This window comes from Peromyscus leucopus, chromosome 6 (genome assembly GCF_004664715.2).
Source record: "Peromyscus leucopus breed LL Stock chromosome 6, UCI_PerLeu_2.1, whole genome shotgun sequence".
Lineage (NCBI taxonomy): Eukaryota > Metazoa > Chordata > Mammalia > Rodentia > Cricetidae > Peromyscus > Peromyscus leucopus.
The window spans coordinates 70,596,206-70,612,763 of NC_051068.1; the positions used below are offsets into that span (position 1 = coordinate 70,596,206).

Consider the following 16,558-nt stretch of genomic DNA (forward strand, 5'->3'; position numbering starts at 1 on the left):
CGACCCTTTCCCGGGCTTTCTACACCTCCCCCTACTCCACTGCTGAGACTGCACGCCAAAATACCTGTACTACATCTGCATCCCAGACGCACCAACTTCCGCCCGCTTCACTCGCCCCTCGGTCTGTCCCCCTCTCCGGAAAAGGACACAAGGTCCCGTTCCCATTTACATCCTCTTCTCAACCCCTGTTGTTACGTTGTCAGAGGAGGTTGAAAGTCAAAGGCCAAAACAACAACATAATCATAAAACCCATGAATAAACCAAACAAAAATAACGAGTTTCCTAGTATTTCATTTCTCACTTAACAGTACAGAGAGCTAGCCCAAAATGTTCCCATTTAATACTTACATTACTGCGCCGCCGCCCCCCCCCCAACTTGTAATATTCACGAACATAAAGAGACTAGAATGTGGGATTGGGTAGAGGGGATCTGGGTACTCCTCAGTACCCATTTCTCCCATCTTTCTTAAGGCCTCCATTTCCTTTTTTACTTTTCCAAAAACTGTGAGTGTTCTCCTTTAAGGGGCTGGGCATCTTGCCTGGCCTCTTTAGAGTTACCGAAGTTTCCAAAGAGCCTTCCCTGTCTGGGCAGGACACACCTTTCAAATAAGACCCCCGGAACTGTGCTCTTCACATCCCAAACGGTGTTTCCCCCGGGCCCTCCCTCGCCTCTTTCTCCGGGGACCGCTTGGTTTTAGCCTCTCCCCAGAGAGAGTGAGCATCTTTGAGGACTCCTGCCCTTAGCTGCTCCACTCCCGGATGGAGCCAGGGAAATGTGGTGGGGGGGCCGGGGCCAGAGTTTCAACATTGCCCCCCAGAAAGAGGAGCCAGAAGTGGGGGTAAGGAGATGGAATGGGGGTGGGGAGGGGGGCGGGGAGTGGCAAGACGGTGTGAATGGGGATGCCCTGGAAATCAAGAGAGAAGAAAGGATCCAGAGGAGGGTGTATCTGTTTTATCAACTGTCATGGAGCTTGCTCTGCCCTTTTCAGTCTCGAGTTGTCTCATTATTCATTAACTAGCCCCTCCCTGTCCTGTCTGCCAGCCCCAGGCCTGAGCTCCTGGCAGTCACTGGTCTCAGTTTCCCTGAGTGGGAGAGGCGCAGTGTGGGTCCCCAAAGGCAGCTGCTGAAGGAATCCCAGATCCCGAGGCTGGGAAGCCCCAGATTAACTCTCCCCTTCTCAGTTCTCTGGACCGAAGTCTGACGACGCAGGCCACAGGATGCCGGAGCACAGCAGTCATCAGCTTGGTGATTGCCTGGCCTCTGGTGGCCTCCCAGGTAATAATCTGACTTTCCAAGACTCCTTCAGAATTCCTCCTACCCCAGCCTTAAGTTCTCACCAGAGATGGCTCTGTTTTCCTTTCCTCAAAGTGTTTCTGCCTGAGGCTTGCACTCCTGTCTCCCCAAGAGCTGGTGGGGAGCTCCAACCTTGATGTTCCCTCTGCTTTCTTGCCTTGGTTAGCCCTTTTCTTATTAACTAGTCCGTGACCATCGAATGTCTGCTCTGTGCCGTGTTCTGTCACTGAGCTGTTAGAGGTTACAAAATGCAAATCATTTCCCTGCTATCTGATGTTCTAGAGAGAGGAGCAGGTAATGTGGCCATGTGGGCAGCAGTAGGCACAGCTGGAACTGTGCTGCCCTGTTCCTCTTTTAGGGGAGAAGGTCCTGGCATGGGCACCAGGGCTCCGGAAAGGACGAGAAGTGGAGCTGCCAGGAACTCTGGTCTGCACCAACTTTAGGGTTACCTTCCAACCTGGTGGATGGCGGCGAAATCAGGTGAGATGGTCAGTGTCATAGAAAAGACAGAAGCTGGGCATGGCGGCACGTGCCTGTGATCACGTGACCTGTGATCCCAGCATTCTGGAGGGTGAGATGGGAAGACCATGAGCGTTCCGGGCTAGCCTAGGCTATGCAGCAATACTCTGTTTTAAAAACACAAAACAAAATAAATGGACCGCTAGAGTGAACTGGGAAGGGAGTCTGGATTTGGACACACGTGGGTTAGGGGGTGTCCTTTGACTGTACTATTGACAGTAGGAATTATTTCTAGGGAAGTTGCCATCTACTGGGGAGGGCAGAGGAGGAGGGAGGCGGCCCCAGGGTAGGACAATGATGGCTGTCCGAGGTCTGCAGTACCACTCTTGTGCTTCCTTTAGGAGACTCCCCTGAGCAGTGACTATGATTTTGCCCTGGTCAACATTGGGCGGTTAGAGGCTGGTAAGTGTGAGGGGCTGATAAAAGGGGCATCAGAACACCCCCTTTCTGTCCCCAGAAGGCTGCAAGGGTGGGGCAGGGTGGACTAGAAGGAATCCTCCCGGAGTGACCCCATGGTTATTACACTCTCTGACTCTTGACCTCAGTGAGTGGCTTGTCCAGGGTGCAGCTCCTCCGTCCGGGGGCCCAGCTGAAGTTCGTCCCAGAGGAGATTCTCATTCACGGTCGAGACTTCCGTCTGCTTAGGGTTGGTTTTGAGGCTGGAGGACTAGGACCTCAGGCCTTTCAGGTAAGAACCCTTCTCACCTTAGAAACCCAGGGTCTTCTCCATGCTCCAGGGTCTCTCATCATTTGTTGTTGGTTGTTTTTTCTTTTTGGGGGCCGCCACCCAGCTCCCAAATAAATCACACACAGAGGTTTATTCTTAATTATGAATTATTTTTTTTGCCAGTTTTTCTTAAATTATCCCATTTACCTTTTGCCTCTGGGCTTTTCCTTTTCTTCTGTAATCTTTCACTCTTACTCTGTGACTGGCTGTGTGGCAGTGGCTGGTCCCTAGCATCCTCCCCTCCTTGTTCTCTTGCTCCCCCCTCCCCACACCCCGATTTCTCCTTCTACTTATCGTCTCTGCCTGCCAGCCCTGCCTATCCTTTCTCCTGCCTCACTATTGGTTGTTCAGCTCTTTATTTGACCTTTAGGTGTTTTAGACAGGCAAAGTAACACAGCTTCACAGAGTTAAACAAATGCAACATAAGAGAACACAACAGGGCTGGAGAGATGGCTCAGAGGTTAAGAGCACTGGCTGCTCTTCCAGAGGTCCTGAGTTCAATTCCCAGCACCCACATGGTGGCTCATAACCATCTGTAATGAGATCTGGTGCCCTCTTCTGGCTTGCAGGGATAAGTGCAGATAGAACACTGTGTATATAATAAGTAAACAAATCTTTTTTTTTAAGATTTATTTTTATTTTATATGTATGAATGGTATTTTATCTATCTATCTATCTATCTATCTATCTATCTATCTATCTATCTATCATCTATCTATTTTTATTTTTTCAAGATAGGGTTTCTCTGTGTAGCTTTGAGCCTGTCCTGGATCTCACTCTGTAGCTCAGGCTGGCCTCGAACTCACAGAGATCCACCTGCCTCTGCCTCCCAAGTGCTGGGATTAAAGGCATGCACCACCACCGCCCAGCAGTAAATAAATCTTAAAAACAAAACAAAAAGAATACAACACATCTTTGCATCATTAAACAAATGTTCCACAGCATAAACAAACGTAACACTTCTTAAAATAATATTCTACAACAATCATTTCTCTCACTCCACTCAAAGGCTGGAGTAAGTGATAGTCTCGTGAAGGGGAGGGGCCTGACCTGTCTGGCTCTGTCAGTTATGAGCAGTAACTATGGGTAAATTTTCACCTCTGAAAAACGTGGAAAGTTGGTGATATTCCTAAGATTCCTCCCCCAAATGAATCCTCTATGATTCTGTGGTTCTAGATTGGTTCCTCTGCCCACAGCACCTACCAGTTGTGGAGGTCTCCTTCTCTGGGGCCTGTGTTAGCGGCTCTGCTCTATTGATGGTCAAGACAGAGCAACGCATGCTATTTCATTCTTTTTACTGCTAGTCTTGAGGCTAAAGGATGGGATATGTATGCTCTCCTCCCCAGGTAACCATGGCCATCGTTCAAGCCAGAGCTCAGAGTAGTCAAATCCAGCAGTACAGAGGAATAACCATGAGCAAAATCGGTAAGTGAGGATGCTTTAGGTCAAGGCAATGGGAAGAGTCTGAAATGGAAGGGGCTAGTTGGATAAAATATTCCTTCCTCCTCTGTGTCTCACTCCTGCTCCAGGCAAGGTTTCTGGCTCCAGAAAACCACCTATTCCTCTCTTGGAGACTTTAGAGGACTGGGAAGCTGAGCGGAAGAAGCAGGGGGCCGGGGGCTGGAGGGTTAGCACAGTCAATGAGAGATTCGACACAGCTTCCAGGTGATGTCCCCATCCGGCCAGCTCCTGCTGCCCCCAAGTCTTCCCGGAGTTCCTTGGTCCTCTAAGCCAGCAGTTCCCAAAAACTCCAGCCTGTTCCCTCTTTTTAAGACCTGAGATCCCTTGGAATGGTCTTTCCAAAGTAACTTCCTTATCATAATAGCTTCCTGTTAGCAGAGGTCACTGACAAGCTGTGACGTCACTCTTCCTTTTGCAGCCTCTCGGGTTACTTCTGGGTCCCTAATCGAATTCTGGACAGTGAGGTCAGAAGAGCATTCGCCCACTTCCATCAGGGCCGTGGACCGGTCAGTCTGAGATCAGAGGGTCAGGGAACAAGGGATGGGGGGGCTTCCTGTGAGGTCATCGTCAGGGCAAGGGCGGCTTAGGTGCGGTTCCTCCACCATGACCCTCTTCTCACCCTTATGAAGCGCCTGTCCTGGCACCACCCTGGCGGCAGTGACCTTCTCCGATGTGGAGGCTTCTATGCAGCCAGTGACCCTAACAAAGAAGACATCAGGTGAGGGGTCATGACGAGACTCAGGGCAGCTATTCTGGGAAGACTCACGGCCTTCATTCCTGACCCCTTCTTTCCCTCCAGGGCGGTGGAGTCCATGCTCCAGGCTGGGCACTCTGATGTTGTCTTGGTAGATACTGTGGATGGGATGCCTGGTCTTGCTGATATCCAACTTGCCCACTTGAAGCTGAGGGCCCTTTGCCTGCCTGGTGAGAAGAATCTTTGAGCCCTCAACCCTAACCCTGACCTATTTTGTATATTATAGATGAACAATCCTTTAGCCCAGTAGTCTTTCACTTTTCCATCCTATCTTCATGGCCACAGATTTACCAATAGCCTGTTTTCCCCAAATGTTTTTTGTTTTTTTATTTTTTACCCTCTGAGACAGAGTCTCATTATATAGCCCTGGCTGGCCTCAAGCTCACTGATCCATCTGCTTGACTGTCTCATGACTGCTGGGAGGTGTGCATAAAGGCATGCACTACCACACCCTGCTCCCCAACTTTAAAAATGCAACTTTCCTGGCTGAATGGGTGCGGTGGTACATACCTGTAATCACACCATTTGGGAAGTAAAATTAAGAGGATCACTATAATGAATGTAGGGCCAGTCTGGGCTACGAGGCCCTGTCTCAAAACAAAAAGGAAAAATAAAAAAACTTTATGAAATTCACTCTATCCATCTTAAGTGTACGATGAATTTTATTTACAATATTATTTCCAAATTGAGAAACTTCATAGGGTTTGGAGTTTAAGGATCAAACCCAAGGCCTTCATTTATCACGTGTATGTGTATGTGTGGGTCTGTATGCCATGTATTTGGGGGTGCCTGTGGAGGCCAATGGTGTCGGCCAAGAGTCACCTGACCTGGGTTCTGAGTCAAACTTAGGTCATCCTGAAGAGCAATATGCCCTCTTAACGCCATGCCAGCTCTCCAGCCCCACTAGCAAACCATTTTATTTTGGTTTGTTTTGCTTTTTTTTTTTGGTTTTTCGAGACAGGGTTTCTCTGCATAGTTTTGCGCCTTTCCTGGAGCTCACTTGGTAGCCCAGGCTGGCCTTGAACTCACAAAGATCCGTCTGCCTCTGCCTCCCGAGTGCTGGGATTAAAGGCGTGAGCCACCACCGCCTGGCTTGTTTTGCTTTTTTGAGACAGGGTCTTACAGTCTAGCCCTGGCTGTCCTGGAACTCACGATGTGGACCAGGCTGGCCTCCAACTCATAGAGATCTGCCTCTGCCTCTGTGCTGAGATTAGAGTGCATGCCACGCTTGGCCCTCTCAGATTTCTTAACCCATTAGGGTATAGACCTGGATCCTGACCCCTTTGCCCTTCTTGACCCCCCTCTGTTAGATTCATCTACAGCTGAAGAGAAGTGGTTCTCAGCCTTGGAAGGAACACGATGGTTGGACTATGTCAGGTACACCCAACTTTCTAATCTTGATTAATTTTAATTAACTTCTAGCCAAATGTAGTGGTGCACATCTTTAATCCCAGCACACAAGGTAGGGGCAGAGGCAGGTGGGTGTCTGTGAGTTCTAATCCAGCCTGGTCTACATAGCGAGTTCCAGGATAGCCTGGGCTATTAGTGAGACTCTGTCTCCAAAGAAACAAAAAACAACAAAAATCCAACTTCTTCAGGCTTCTCTTGACGTGGGCTCTCCAGCCTCCCATAAATTCACCCCTCAGACTGTACCGCTGTTTCTTAGAAGGAGGAGCAGGTGCTTGGGAATCTGCCTCTCTTCTAACTCACCCCTCCTCCCTCCCATGCCCCTCCAGGTCTTGTCTTCGAAAGGCCAGCGACATCTCAGTATTAGTGACATCCCGGGTCCGTTCTGTAGTTCTTCAAGGTGAGGCCCTTGGGTCAGCTCTGTGTCCCTTACCTTTTCCTTCACGTGACTGGATAGTGTGGAAGGGGGAGGTTCGCACAGCTTCCCTGTGCCCTTAACTACCAGCATCTTCCTGTCAGTAGGAAGCCCTTGGGCCAACGCATCCCTCAGAGCGAGTCTCCCTACTGTAACAGGTCCCCAACTCTACGATGCTCTTAGTCCCCCCCACCCCTTCATCAGTGGATGGGGACAGGGTCAGGGTGGGAAGGGCACCTGGGATGGTGGTTCCTCTGCGACACTGGGTGTTTCGAGAAGGTGAAGTCTATGAAGTGAACCATTGAGCTTTCTTTTCTCTGTACTTCTCCCTGCCCTTTCAATCCCGCTTCCCCTCCTTCCCCTGCCCTCCGTCCTCTTCCCACGGCTCCTCTTCCCATTCCCTCCTGCCCTAGTTTCCTGGACCCCCTTTTTGGTTCCTTCCTCATCGCCCAGAGCGTGGTGACCGTGATCTCAATGGCCTCCTCTCCTCACTCGTCCAGCTGCTTTCGGCCCCCGAAGCCCGGACACTGTTGGGTTTCCAGTCATTAGTGCAACGGGAGTGGGTGGCAGCCGGACACCCCTTCCTGACGAGGCTTGGGGACACCGGGGCCAGCGAGGAGGTGAGGACACTAGTTTTGTTTGGGGGGCATTACTAAAGAAATGAGGGCGAGAGAATGATATAGCCTAACCCACTGGAAGTGAACCCAGTCTGGGCTAAGTTAACCCGAGTGAACGCTCAGATGCGTCAGGCTCACAGCCCTACTACTCGATTCCTATTTTAACCCCTGCCCCTTGGTGTCCTGCTCCCTCAGGCCTCTGTTCTCGGCTTCTGTCACCCCGGGCTTGGATCCCTGTATTTTTCTCTTCTCAGGCCGCGGTGTTCCTCTCTTCCTGGACTGTGTCTGGCAGCTCCTCCAGCAGTTTCCGGCTGAATTTGAATTCTCAGAGTTCTTCCTTCTTGCCCTGCATGACAGCATCTGGGTTCCCGACACCCTCACCTTCCTGAGAAACACTCCCTGGGAGCGTGCGAAGAAGAGTGGACAGGTGAGTGACTTCTGGTTTTTAATGTTTTTCTTGTATTCGGACTTTGAAATTTGGTTTTGATTTATGAAAGCTGGGGTTTGTGGAAGGAGTTGGGGACCTCACTCTTGAGCTTAGACTTCTGTTCTCCATGTGATGCCTGAAATAGGAGGTAAGAGGGTCATGATTTGTTTCTATATGTGGGACAGATGCGCACACACACACACACACACACACACACACACACACCACTCTGGCTTAACAACCCCTATTTAAAAGTTTTGTGTGTGCACAGTCGTGCGTGTGAATGTGGATGGGTGCATGCAGTAGCAGTCCCGTGGAGGTCAGAGGACAAGCTCAGGCATCGGTCCTCATCGTCCTCCTACGGCTTGTCTGCTGTGTACTCCAGGCCAGCTGGCCCATGAGCTTCCAGGATTCTCCTGTGTCTGCCTCCCACCTTCCTGTAGAGCACTGAGATTGCTGATCCTGAGTTATGTGTCTGGCTTCGTGTGGGCTCTGGGAATTCAAACTCAACGTCTCCCCCTCACAGGGCAAGTGCTCTTCTTGTCCAACAAGTCACTTCCTAAGCTCTAACCATCTATCCCTTTTCTCGCTTCTGCTGTCCAGTTCAACTCCTACACACAAGTTTACACCCCTGAGTACTCCCAGCCCCTGCATGGGAGCTCTGTTGATCTACATCTGTCCGTCTGGGACTGGGATTTACGCTACAGCAAGGAACAGATATCACAGTTCCTTAATCCTGGCTACAATCCGGAGCATTGCCCAGGTTCCTGGCTCCCCAGGCAACAGGTAAAATGTCTACACTTCAATTCCCCTGACTTGCCCAAGTTCACACTACTAGATGAGATGTAGAAAGACAGGATATCGGAGTTCCTCAGAGAAAGCAACTGATGTCCTAGAATAGCAAACAGCATCCTTTTTGTCTTCATTTCTGTTTGTTAGGCTCCTTGTTACATATCCATACATTACAAGTTCCTCTAAACTCAAGCTAATAAGTCCAGAGCCCTAAAGCCTAGTGAGCCGTGAGCTTCTTCAGTCTCGGGTACAATGTGACTGGAAGTCCCTCCCCACTTTAGAAAGAAGCTGTTTTCTCAGTTCCCTGTTGACTTTGCTTTCTCTTTTAGCCAAGCTTCGTGGTTCCTGGACCCCCCAGTTCTGTGTGGCTGTTCTCTAGAGGGGCCCTGACAGCCCTGAGTCAGCTCTGTCCTTGGCAAGACAGCCCCTCTTTGCTGGCAGTCTCTTCTCATTGGCTCCCTCGACCTGCTAGATCCTCTGAAAGCCTAGCCGATCAGGAATGGGGGCTCCCCTCACATTGGGGAGCTTGCCCTCTACCTCCTGGGCTACTGCTGCCTGGATATCTGGGACCTCAGATCAGGTTCTGGAAACGCTGTTACCTGAGGGGAAGGCCTGAGGTCCAGGTGAGAAGGGAAAACAGACTGGAGGGGGACAAAGAGCTGGAAAGGCAAAGGGCTGGAGGAAGTGGGGGCACTCCATTCATCAAACTGGGTCCGCTCGGGATAACAGGTGGTGGGAAAACTGCCCGTGGCTTACACCATGTGGAATCTAGAGCACAGTCAGAAGAGGAGAGAGCGTTTAAGACTCTCGAAGTAGCAAGGATCTTAAAAATAGATACCACCACCAGGCAGCAGTAGCACACACCTTTAATCTCAGCACTGTGGCAGAGCCAGGTGGATCTCTGTGAGTTCGAGGCCAGCCTGGTCTACAGAGCTAGATCCAGGACAGGCACCAAAGGTACACAGAGAAACCCTGTCTAGAAACAAACAAACAAACAAAAATGATACTGTCTCCGTTTCTGGGCAGTGGTGGCCCATGCCTGTGTAGAGCATCCTGGTCTTCAAAGTGAGTTCCAGAACAACCAAGGCTCCACAGAGAAACCATGTCTTAAAACAAAAACAAAAAACATCCCAAAAAAACAAAAAAGAAAACTAGCTGGGCAGTGCCTTTAATCCCAGCACTCAGGAGGCAGAGGCAGGAGAGCACTGTAAATTCAAGGCCAGCCTGGTCTACAGAGTGAGTTCCAGGATAGCCAAGGATATACAGAGAAATGCTGTCTTGAAAGATTAAAAAAAAAAAAGAAAGAAAGAACAGAAAAGGAAAGAGAGGAAGCTAGCCTTGCAACAACAAACCTTTGTACCCTGCTTTCCCCCTCCTCAGAAGGGCTCCTCAGCTCTTACAGTCTCTGGCCTCCAGGATGAGCTCTCTTCTCTTCAGAACTATTAAGAAAATTGACACCAAGAGCATCTCCTGAGGATCACTGCAAGAGACGAGATCCAAACACCATCCTCTCTCAGATCAGCTGAAACTGCTGGCGTTCTCCAGGGCAGGCGGAGGGGGTGTGGAAGGGCTCTCCTAATCTCTTCCTATCTGACCTCGGTGGTTCAGCTTTCCCAGCCCAGCCCACAGGGGAGCTCACTCTCACTGTGTGAGCTCAGAGTGTGAGTCTCTGTCGTCCCTGTCGTCCGTGTGCTCCCACCTCCAGCTCTCCCGTCTGGTTTGGTTCCTGGAGCTATTTTTTCTTTCTCTTGATTTAAAGAGTAAGAAACAAAACCGATTTAGAGTATGGCTGCCTTTTTTTCCCAGGCAATTCCGTACCTTTTAGATGACAAACTGTCAAAGCTGTGAGGTCAGAGATACTTTTCATCAGTCCCAACAAGATGTCCTAGAGACCTCATTCTCAACCCCTCACCGCTGCTTTGAAATCCAGTCCCTTAGTCTTCTGTGGGAACGAGGTGAATAAGGGAGACACCCTCTCCTCCCACTGTGTATTTTTGTAGTGGTATTTCTATTTAAGGAGTTCATTAAAGCACAGTATTTCTACACATTGCTGGTATTGTTTCTTGTGTTGAATGAAGATCTCAGGCAAGTGCATGGGGAAGGGTATGAACTGAGAGAAAAGCACCCGTATTATTGATAAGGAAATAGAGGGCCCAAGTCAGGTGGGGCTTGGCAGAATTCACATGAAATTTGGGGAAAGAAGGGTTCCCCCTTTTTGTCGAGACAGGTTTCTCCGTGTAGTCCTGGCTGTTCTGGAACTTGCTCTGTAGATCAGGCTGGCCTGGAATTCCCACCCGACCCCCGACCGGGTATGTGTGTAGCTCTGGCTGTCCCAGGACTAGCTCTGTAGACCAGGCTGGCCTGGATCTCAGAGATCCACCAGTCTGCCTGTCTCCCGAGTGCTGGGAATAACAGTGCCATCACGCCCAGAAGAAAGGTCCTCTCTTTGTGTCTCTTACCATAAAAGATGGGACAAGAATGTACAGTGCTGCTGAGACCAGAGTGTACTCTGGAGGCTGAGACAAGCATTTTTTGCTTGTTTGTTTTTGAGACAGGGTTTCTCTGTGTGTTTGGTGCTGTCTGGATCTGCTCCGTAGCCAGGCTGCCTTGAACTCACAGATCCCTGCCTGCCTCCGAGTGCTGGGATTACAGGCGTGCGCCACCGCGGCCCGGGGAGACAGGCATCTCCGAACTTCAGGAGGGGCCTGGGAACACACCGGGTCCTGTGGTCCAGGTTTCCCTAAGATTAGTGGGGCTCGGCCACTTTAGTGCCTTCCCTTCCCCGAGCTCAAGCCAGGGCCCAGGGCGCTGCACCGGGGCTGTGGACAGAGGTAAAGGCTGCTTCGAAGGCGGCCGAGCCCTGGTTGGCGGTGTCCCCGCCCCCCGCCCCGTGTCCCCGCCCCCCGTGTCCCCGCCCCGCCCACCCGCCGCCCGCGTCTCTCCGTCACAGGACGTACAAGGCTTGGTTTAGCACTTGAGTCTGCACTTGGGGAGCAATGGGAGCCCCTGACGGTGGAGAGCGGCACCGAGACGGGCTGAGGGCGCCCGCTCCGCCCGGGTGCCGGGACGGCCCCAGCCCGGCTTCCCGGACGCGAGCCCGCCTCCTAAGATGGCCGCGACCCCTTCCGGCTCCCCTCCCCGGCCGCCAGCCCCGCCCAAGGCTCGCCTTGGCCCGGAAGTGGAAGTAGCAGCTGAGGTCAGAGGGCGGTGCCGCTGCTTAGAGACGGCGGGAGCCCTTTCGCCATGGCGGCCGGGCCGATCTCCGAACGAAATCAGGGTAATTGGGGGAGAAGGGCTCAGGATGGGCCCAGGGGGCCGGGGAGGGCAGATCAGTGCCGGAGGCGCCTCCGCCGGGGTGGGAGGCTCGGCTCCCCCGGCGCGAGACGGAGCTGTGCGAGCCGGGCCCGCAGGCCGGGTGCAGGCCGAGGCCCGGGACGGGGGGCTTCTAGATCAGCTCCCTGATGTCCCCTGCTCCACTACCAAGCACACCGGCAAAACGCCCCCGGGGAGGACGGCGTCGGCAGGAACGGGCGACTCTAGACCGGGCGGGCAGGGGGTGGGTGGGTTCGGGGCCTCCGGTCGCGCTTCTTTTGCTTTCCTCTTGCCTCGGACCCTGTTTCTCACCTTGGACCCTGTTTCTCACCTTCTGCTCCCTCGCTTCAGATGCCACGGTGTACGTGGGGGGCCTAGACGAGAAAGTGAGTGAGCCGCTGCTGTGGGAGCTCTTTCTCCAGGCAGGGCCGGTGGTCAACACCCACATGCCAAAGGACAGAGTCACTGGCCAGCACCAAGGTGAGTATTGGGCGAGAAGTAGCCCTGCATGGGGGTCACGGCCCCGGCAGGGTCTCCTCTCCGCGCGAGTCATAACTCTTGGGATGAGCAACCTGCAGGTTTCTTTCCCTTACGCCTCAGTTCACAGTTTGTTTCTGGAGTGTTCTCTTAGCTCTATTTTGAGGTCCCTGGGGCCGTTCCCAACTGAAGTGAGATCCTTGCGTGTTGTTCTTTGTTTGGCGGCTAGTGAGTTAATGTTTCGGTTTTGAATCTCTTCGCCTGAGTAGTCCTCTTTTCTTCCATTTCCCAGGCTATGGCTTCGTTGAGTTCTTGAGCGAGGAAGATGCTGACTATGCCATTAAGATTATGAACATGATCAAACTCTACGGGAAGCCGATACGAGTGAACAAGGCTTCAGCTCACAACAAAAACCTGGATGTCGGAGCCAACATTTTCATTGGGAACCTGGACCCAGAAATCGACGAGAAGCTGCTCTATGATACTTTCAGCGCCTTTGGGGTCATCTTACAAACCCCCAAGATTATGCGGGACCCAGACACCGGCAACTCCAAGGGTTACGCCTTCATTAATTTTGCTTCGTTTGATGCTTCGGACGCAGCGATTGAGGCCATGAATGGGCAGTACCTCTGCAACCGCCCTATCACCGTGTCCTACGCCTTCAAGAAGGACTCTAAGGGCGAGCGCCACGGCTCAGCAGCCGAACGACTTCTGGCAGCCCAGAACCCGCTGTCCCAGGCTGACCGCCCTCACCAGCTGTTTGCAGATGCACCCCCTCCGCCCTCTGCCCCCAACCCGTGGTTTCATCCCTGGGGTCTGGGCTTCCTCCACCAGGTAAAGCTTTTAGTTTAAACTACACCAGTGAGGCCCTTGGGAGGGAGGGTCGGAGGCAGGAAAACCCCTGGAGTCTGTCGTTCATCAGTGGCCAGTGAGAAAGGCGTGAGGCGTGGGGTGGCAGTGAAGACGTTGGGTTTCCGTGGGAGGCTGGGGTTTGGTGCCGCACAGGAGGCTGGCGCTCTGGAAGGTGGTCTTCCTCAGCATGAACTCTCATTTCCTCTGTAGGCATGCCTCCTCCTGGCTCCTTCCCACCTCCAGTGCCGCCTCCCGGAGCCCTCCCTCCTGGGATACCCCCCGCCATGCCCCCGCCACCTATGCCGCCTGGGGCTGGAGGACATGGGCCCCCCGCAGCGGGAACTCCAGGAGCTGGGCACCCCGGGCACGGGCATTCACATCCACACCCATTCCCACCAGGTGGGATGCCCCATCCAGGTAAGTGCTCTCTTCTGGGAAAAGGGGCTGAGACTTCGGGGGTGGCTCTGTCCCTGTGTGTCCCACTGCTCTTTGTCTTGGGTGGAAGTAGTCCAGAGTCCCCTTTCCTTCAGAAAACAAACAGTACTTTGTATACTTCAGCGCTCCCCATTTTATCTCCATTTTTTACGTTTTCTGCAGAATAGCCTGTACTTAGTGTTTTTTCCTCTCAGCCTCTCCTGATTCCCAGGTAGTAGCTCAGTTGCCAAATCTTGCCGACATTTCTGCTGCTTTTTTGTTTGTTTGTTTTGTTTTGTTTTTGGGACTTCTCTGTTCTGGAACTTGATCTGTAGCCCAGGCTGGCCTTAAACTCAGATCCACCTGCCTCTGCCTCCCGAGTTCTGGGATTAAAGACGACACCACCACTAACCAGCCATTTCTGCTTCGTAACTGCTGCTGTACATGTAACTAGCCATGTCTTCCCGTTTGAAATTCTTGTATTTTTCTGGTGTTTTTTTTTTTTTTTTTTTTTGATTCTCTGTGTGACTTAGCAGCCTAGGCCAGCCCCTTTTTTTCTGTCTGTAGATTTTGTGTTGGTTCTCCTGTGTTTATCTTTGTGTTAAATGTACAGGTACTGATTCCTTCTAGGTCTCTGGTCCATGGTTCTTGACAGGCTAGACAAGGCTGCTGCTCAACCCACAGTTGAGTTTCCTCTCCTACAGCTCCTGTTTGTAGCAGCTAAGTCCACAGCTGGGGAGTTTGTGTGTTCTGTCTTCCACTGTGTGTCTAACACGTTTCTGCCCTTTGCCACAACCAGCACCCTGCTCTGCTGTACACACACTTACATCTCCTAGGTCTCCTAGGTCTTTGACTCTAATTTTCTATCTTTGAGCTACTTTTACTGAGTAATTTTTCTAGGATCTTCATAGACTTTTTCTTAAAATTCTTCTGTTCTCTGTAACTGAAATTGCCATAGCACTTGGTACTCAGGTTTTATAAACTTTGTGCCTGGAGCAGTTGATATCCACTCTCTTGTCCTTTTTTTTGTTTGTTTTTTTGCTTTGTTTTGTTTTGGTTTGGTTTTTCGAGACAGGGTTTCTCTGTGTAGTTTTGGTGCCTGTCCTGGATCCCACTCTATAGATCAGGCTGGCCTCGAACTCAGAGAGATCCGCCTGGCTCTACCTTCTGAGTGCTGGGATTAAAGGTGTTCAACACCACCGCCCAGCTCTCTCTTGTCCTCTTAGAAATCCTTTTTTGGTGGTGATGGTAGTTTTGCGTTTACAATATATTCTTGGCTGGCCTGGAACACTCTGTAGAAAAGGCTAGTTTAAACTCACACAGATCTACCTGTTCCTGCCTCCCTAGTGCTGGGATTAAAAGTGTGCACTACCATGGCAGGCTAAAATTTTATTTTATTTTTTGTAATTTACTTTATATTGTTTTTTGAACCGGAGACTCATATGGCCCAGAACTTTGGTCTCAACTTGGCTAGGTAGCTAAGGTTGTTGTTCAACTACAACTTCTGCCTCAGCCTTTGGCATACTGGGGAATGTAGGTGTGAGCTTCCTGAGACAGGCTTTCTCTGTAACAGCCCAGGCTGGCCTTGAACTCAGAGATCCGCCTGGCTCTGCCTCCCGAATGCTGGGATTAAAGGCGTGCGCCGCCACTGCCCTGCTAGGACTTCTTAGTGGCCTTTTAGAACTAAGCCTTTGTCCTTGAGTATGACTGCCACCTTCCCAGTCCATCACAGAGCAAAGGTCTGCTATTGTGGGCTTTGCTGTCGCATCTCGTGCTCCAGTCACAGGAGGAGGAGGAGGAGGGCACGTTTCATTGTCTTTCCTTCACACCGAGAGAAAAGACATTTCTGGTATGCCAAACAAACTTGGAGGTAAATTAGCAGCATGCCTCCTGTGGCCGCTGCGGTCAGTCACTTCAGACAAGTCCTGATGGAAAGGAATCAGGAAGGTGAAGAGCCCGCACTGGTGGTGGGTTTTGCCGTTGAAAGGGTCAAGGACAGGGTCAGCCCTGGTGTGGTCTTCTCTATGTCCCTTGTCATTTTGTTCTGTATTCTTTGTCCTGTGTCCCTTTTGTCTCCTTCTCTCTGTTTTCTTTTCCTAGGGATGTCCCAGATGCAGCTGGCCCACCATGGCCCCCATGGCCTAGGACACCCCCATGCTGGGCCGCCAGGCTCCGGAGGGCAGCCACCACCCCGGCCACCTCCTGGAATGCCTCATCCTGGACCTCCTCCGATGGGCATGCCCCCTCGAGGGCCTCCTTTTGGATCTCCCATGGGTGAGTGGGTGTAGCCCTTTCCTACCTTACCTGTATTTACATGTGGGGGGTGGGGGGAGACGGAGACTCTACCCAGGGTAGCCTGGCCTCCTGCTCCTCCTGCCTCAGTGCCAGGGTTATGGGATGGGGCATATGCCACCACGCTGTGGGGTCTGGGTCTGTTCTAACAGCATTTTGTCATCGCCCTGTCCCAGGCCCTTTCTCTGATGTCTCCCGTTTCTTCCGTTCTTTATCTTATCCCCTGCCGATCTCTCAGCATCAACTGCTTCTTATTTTCACTTTTATTAACTCTTCTGTTTCTTCCTGCAGGTCATCCAGGTCCCATGCCTCCACACGGGATGCGCGGGCCTCCTCCACTGATGCCCCCTCATGGATACACTGGTCCTCCGAGACCTCCTCCCTATGGCTACCAGCGGGGGCCCCTCCCTCCACCCAGACCCACCCCACGGCCCCCAGTTCCACCTCGTGGTCCACTCCGGGGCCCCCTTCCTCAGTAAACTGCCATCCTTCGTCTCGCTCCTGCGTCCCCCCAGCATCTTCATTTCTTGGACCAAGCAGAGTCGCTGTGGCTAACGTCCTGACCCTCTCAGCAACTCTGTCCCCGTTTCTACGTCATTTTTGTCCCCAGGGGGTTTCTCTTCATGTGTGTTTTAAAATGTTGGTCCTAATTGTTTTACACATGTATAGAGAAAATAAAATTCTACTTCTTGCTTGTTCTTTGGTGAAGTAACTGCTAGAGAACTCAGGGTATTGTGGGAGGAGCGGTAGAAAAGGGGGAGCCTGTTTACATTGAAAGGTTTTTCTGCATGTGCTGCT

General features: G+C 51.7%; 2 protein-coding genes and 1 long non-coding RNA gene across 3 annotated transcripts; 2 read left to right on the forward strand and 1 right to left on the reverse strand.

The window, feature by feature from the left end:
• Positions 1-515: 515 nt before the first annotated feature.
• On the forward strand, positions 516-10,460 carry Mtmr11 (myotubularin related protein 11). Its single transcript, XM_028856269.2, is given in 19 exon segments — positions 516-839; positions 1,183-1,276; positions 1,653-1,774; positions 2,155-2,215; positions 2,359-2,501; positions 3,887-3,965; positions 4,070-4,205; positions 4,420-4,507; positions 4,631-4,719; positions 4,801-4,925; positions 6,066-6,132; positions 6,492-6,562; positions 7,031-7,197; positions 7,449-7,458; positions 7,461-7,621; positions 8,225-8,407; positions 8,743-9,036; positions 9,794-9,845; positions 9,848-10,460. Coding segments are annotated over 19 exon segments (2,100 nt in total). The 5' UTR covers positions 516-773; the 3' UTR covers positions 9,940-10,460.
• On the reverse strand, positions 7,623-11,664 carry LOC119088197. The gene is made up of 3 exons (XR_005091804.1): positions 11,371-11,664; positions 9,013-9,181; positions 7,623-7,757 (listed from the first exon to the last, which is right to left on the reverse strand). It is a non-coding gene; the product is annotated as an uncharacterized LOC119088197 (long non-coding RNA).
• On the forward strand, positions 11,581-16,458 carry Sf3b4 (splicing factor 3b subunit 4). Its single transcript, XM_028856268.2, is given in 7 exon segments — positions 11,581-11,690; positions 12,077-12,205; positions 12,495-12,998; positions 13,001-13,036; positions 13,265-13,471; positions 15,569-15,742; positions 16,052-16,458. Coding segments are annotated over 7 exon segments (1,272 nt in total). The 5' UTR covers positions 11,581-11,656; the 3' UTR covers positions 16,240-16,458.
• Positions 16,459-16,558: the final 100 nt, after the last annotated feature.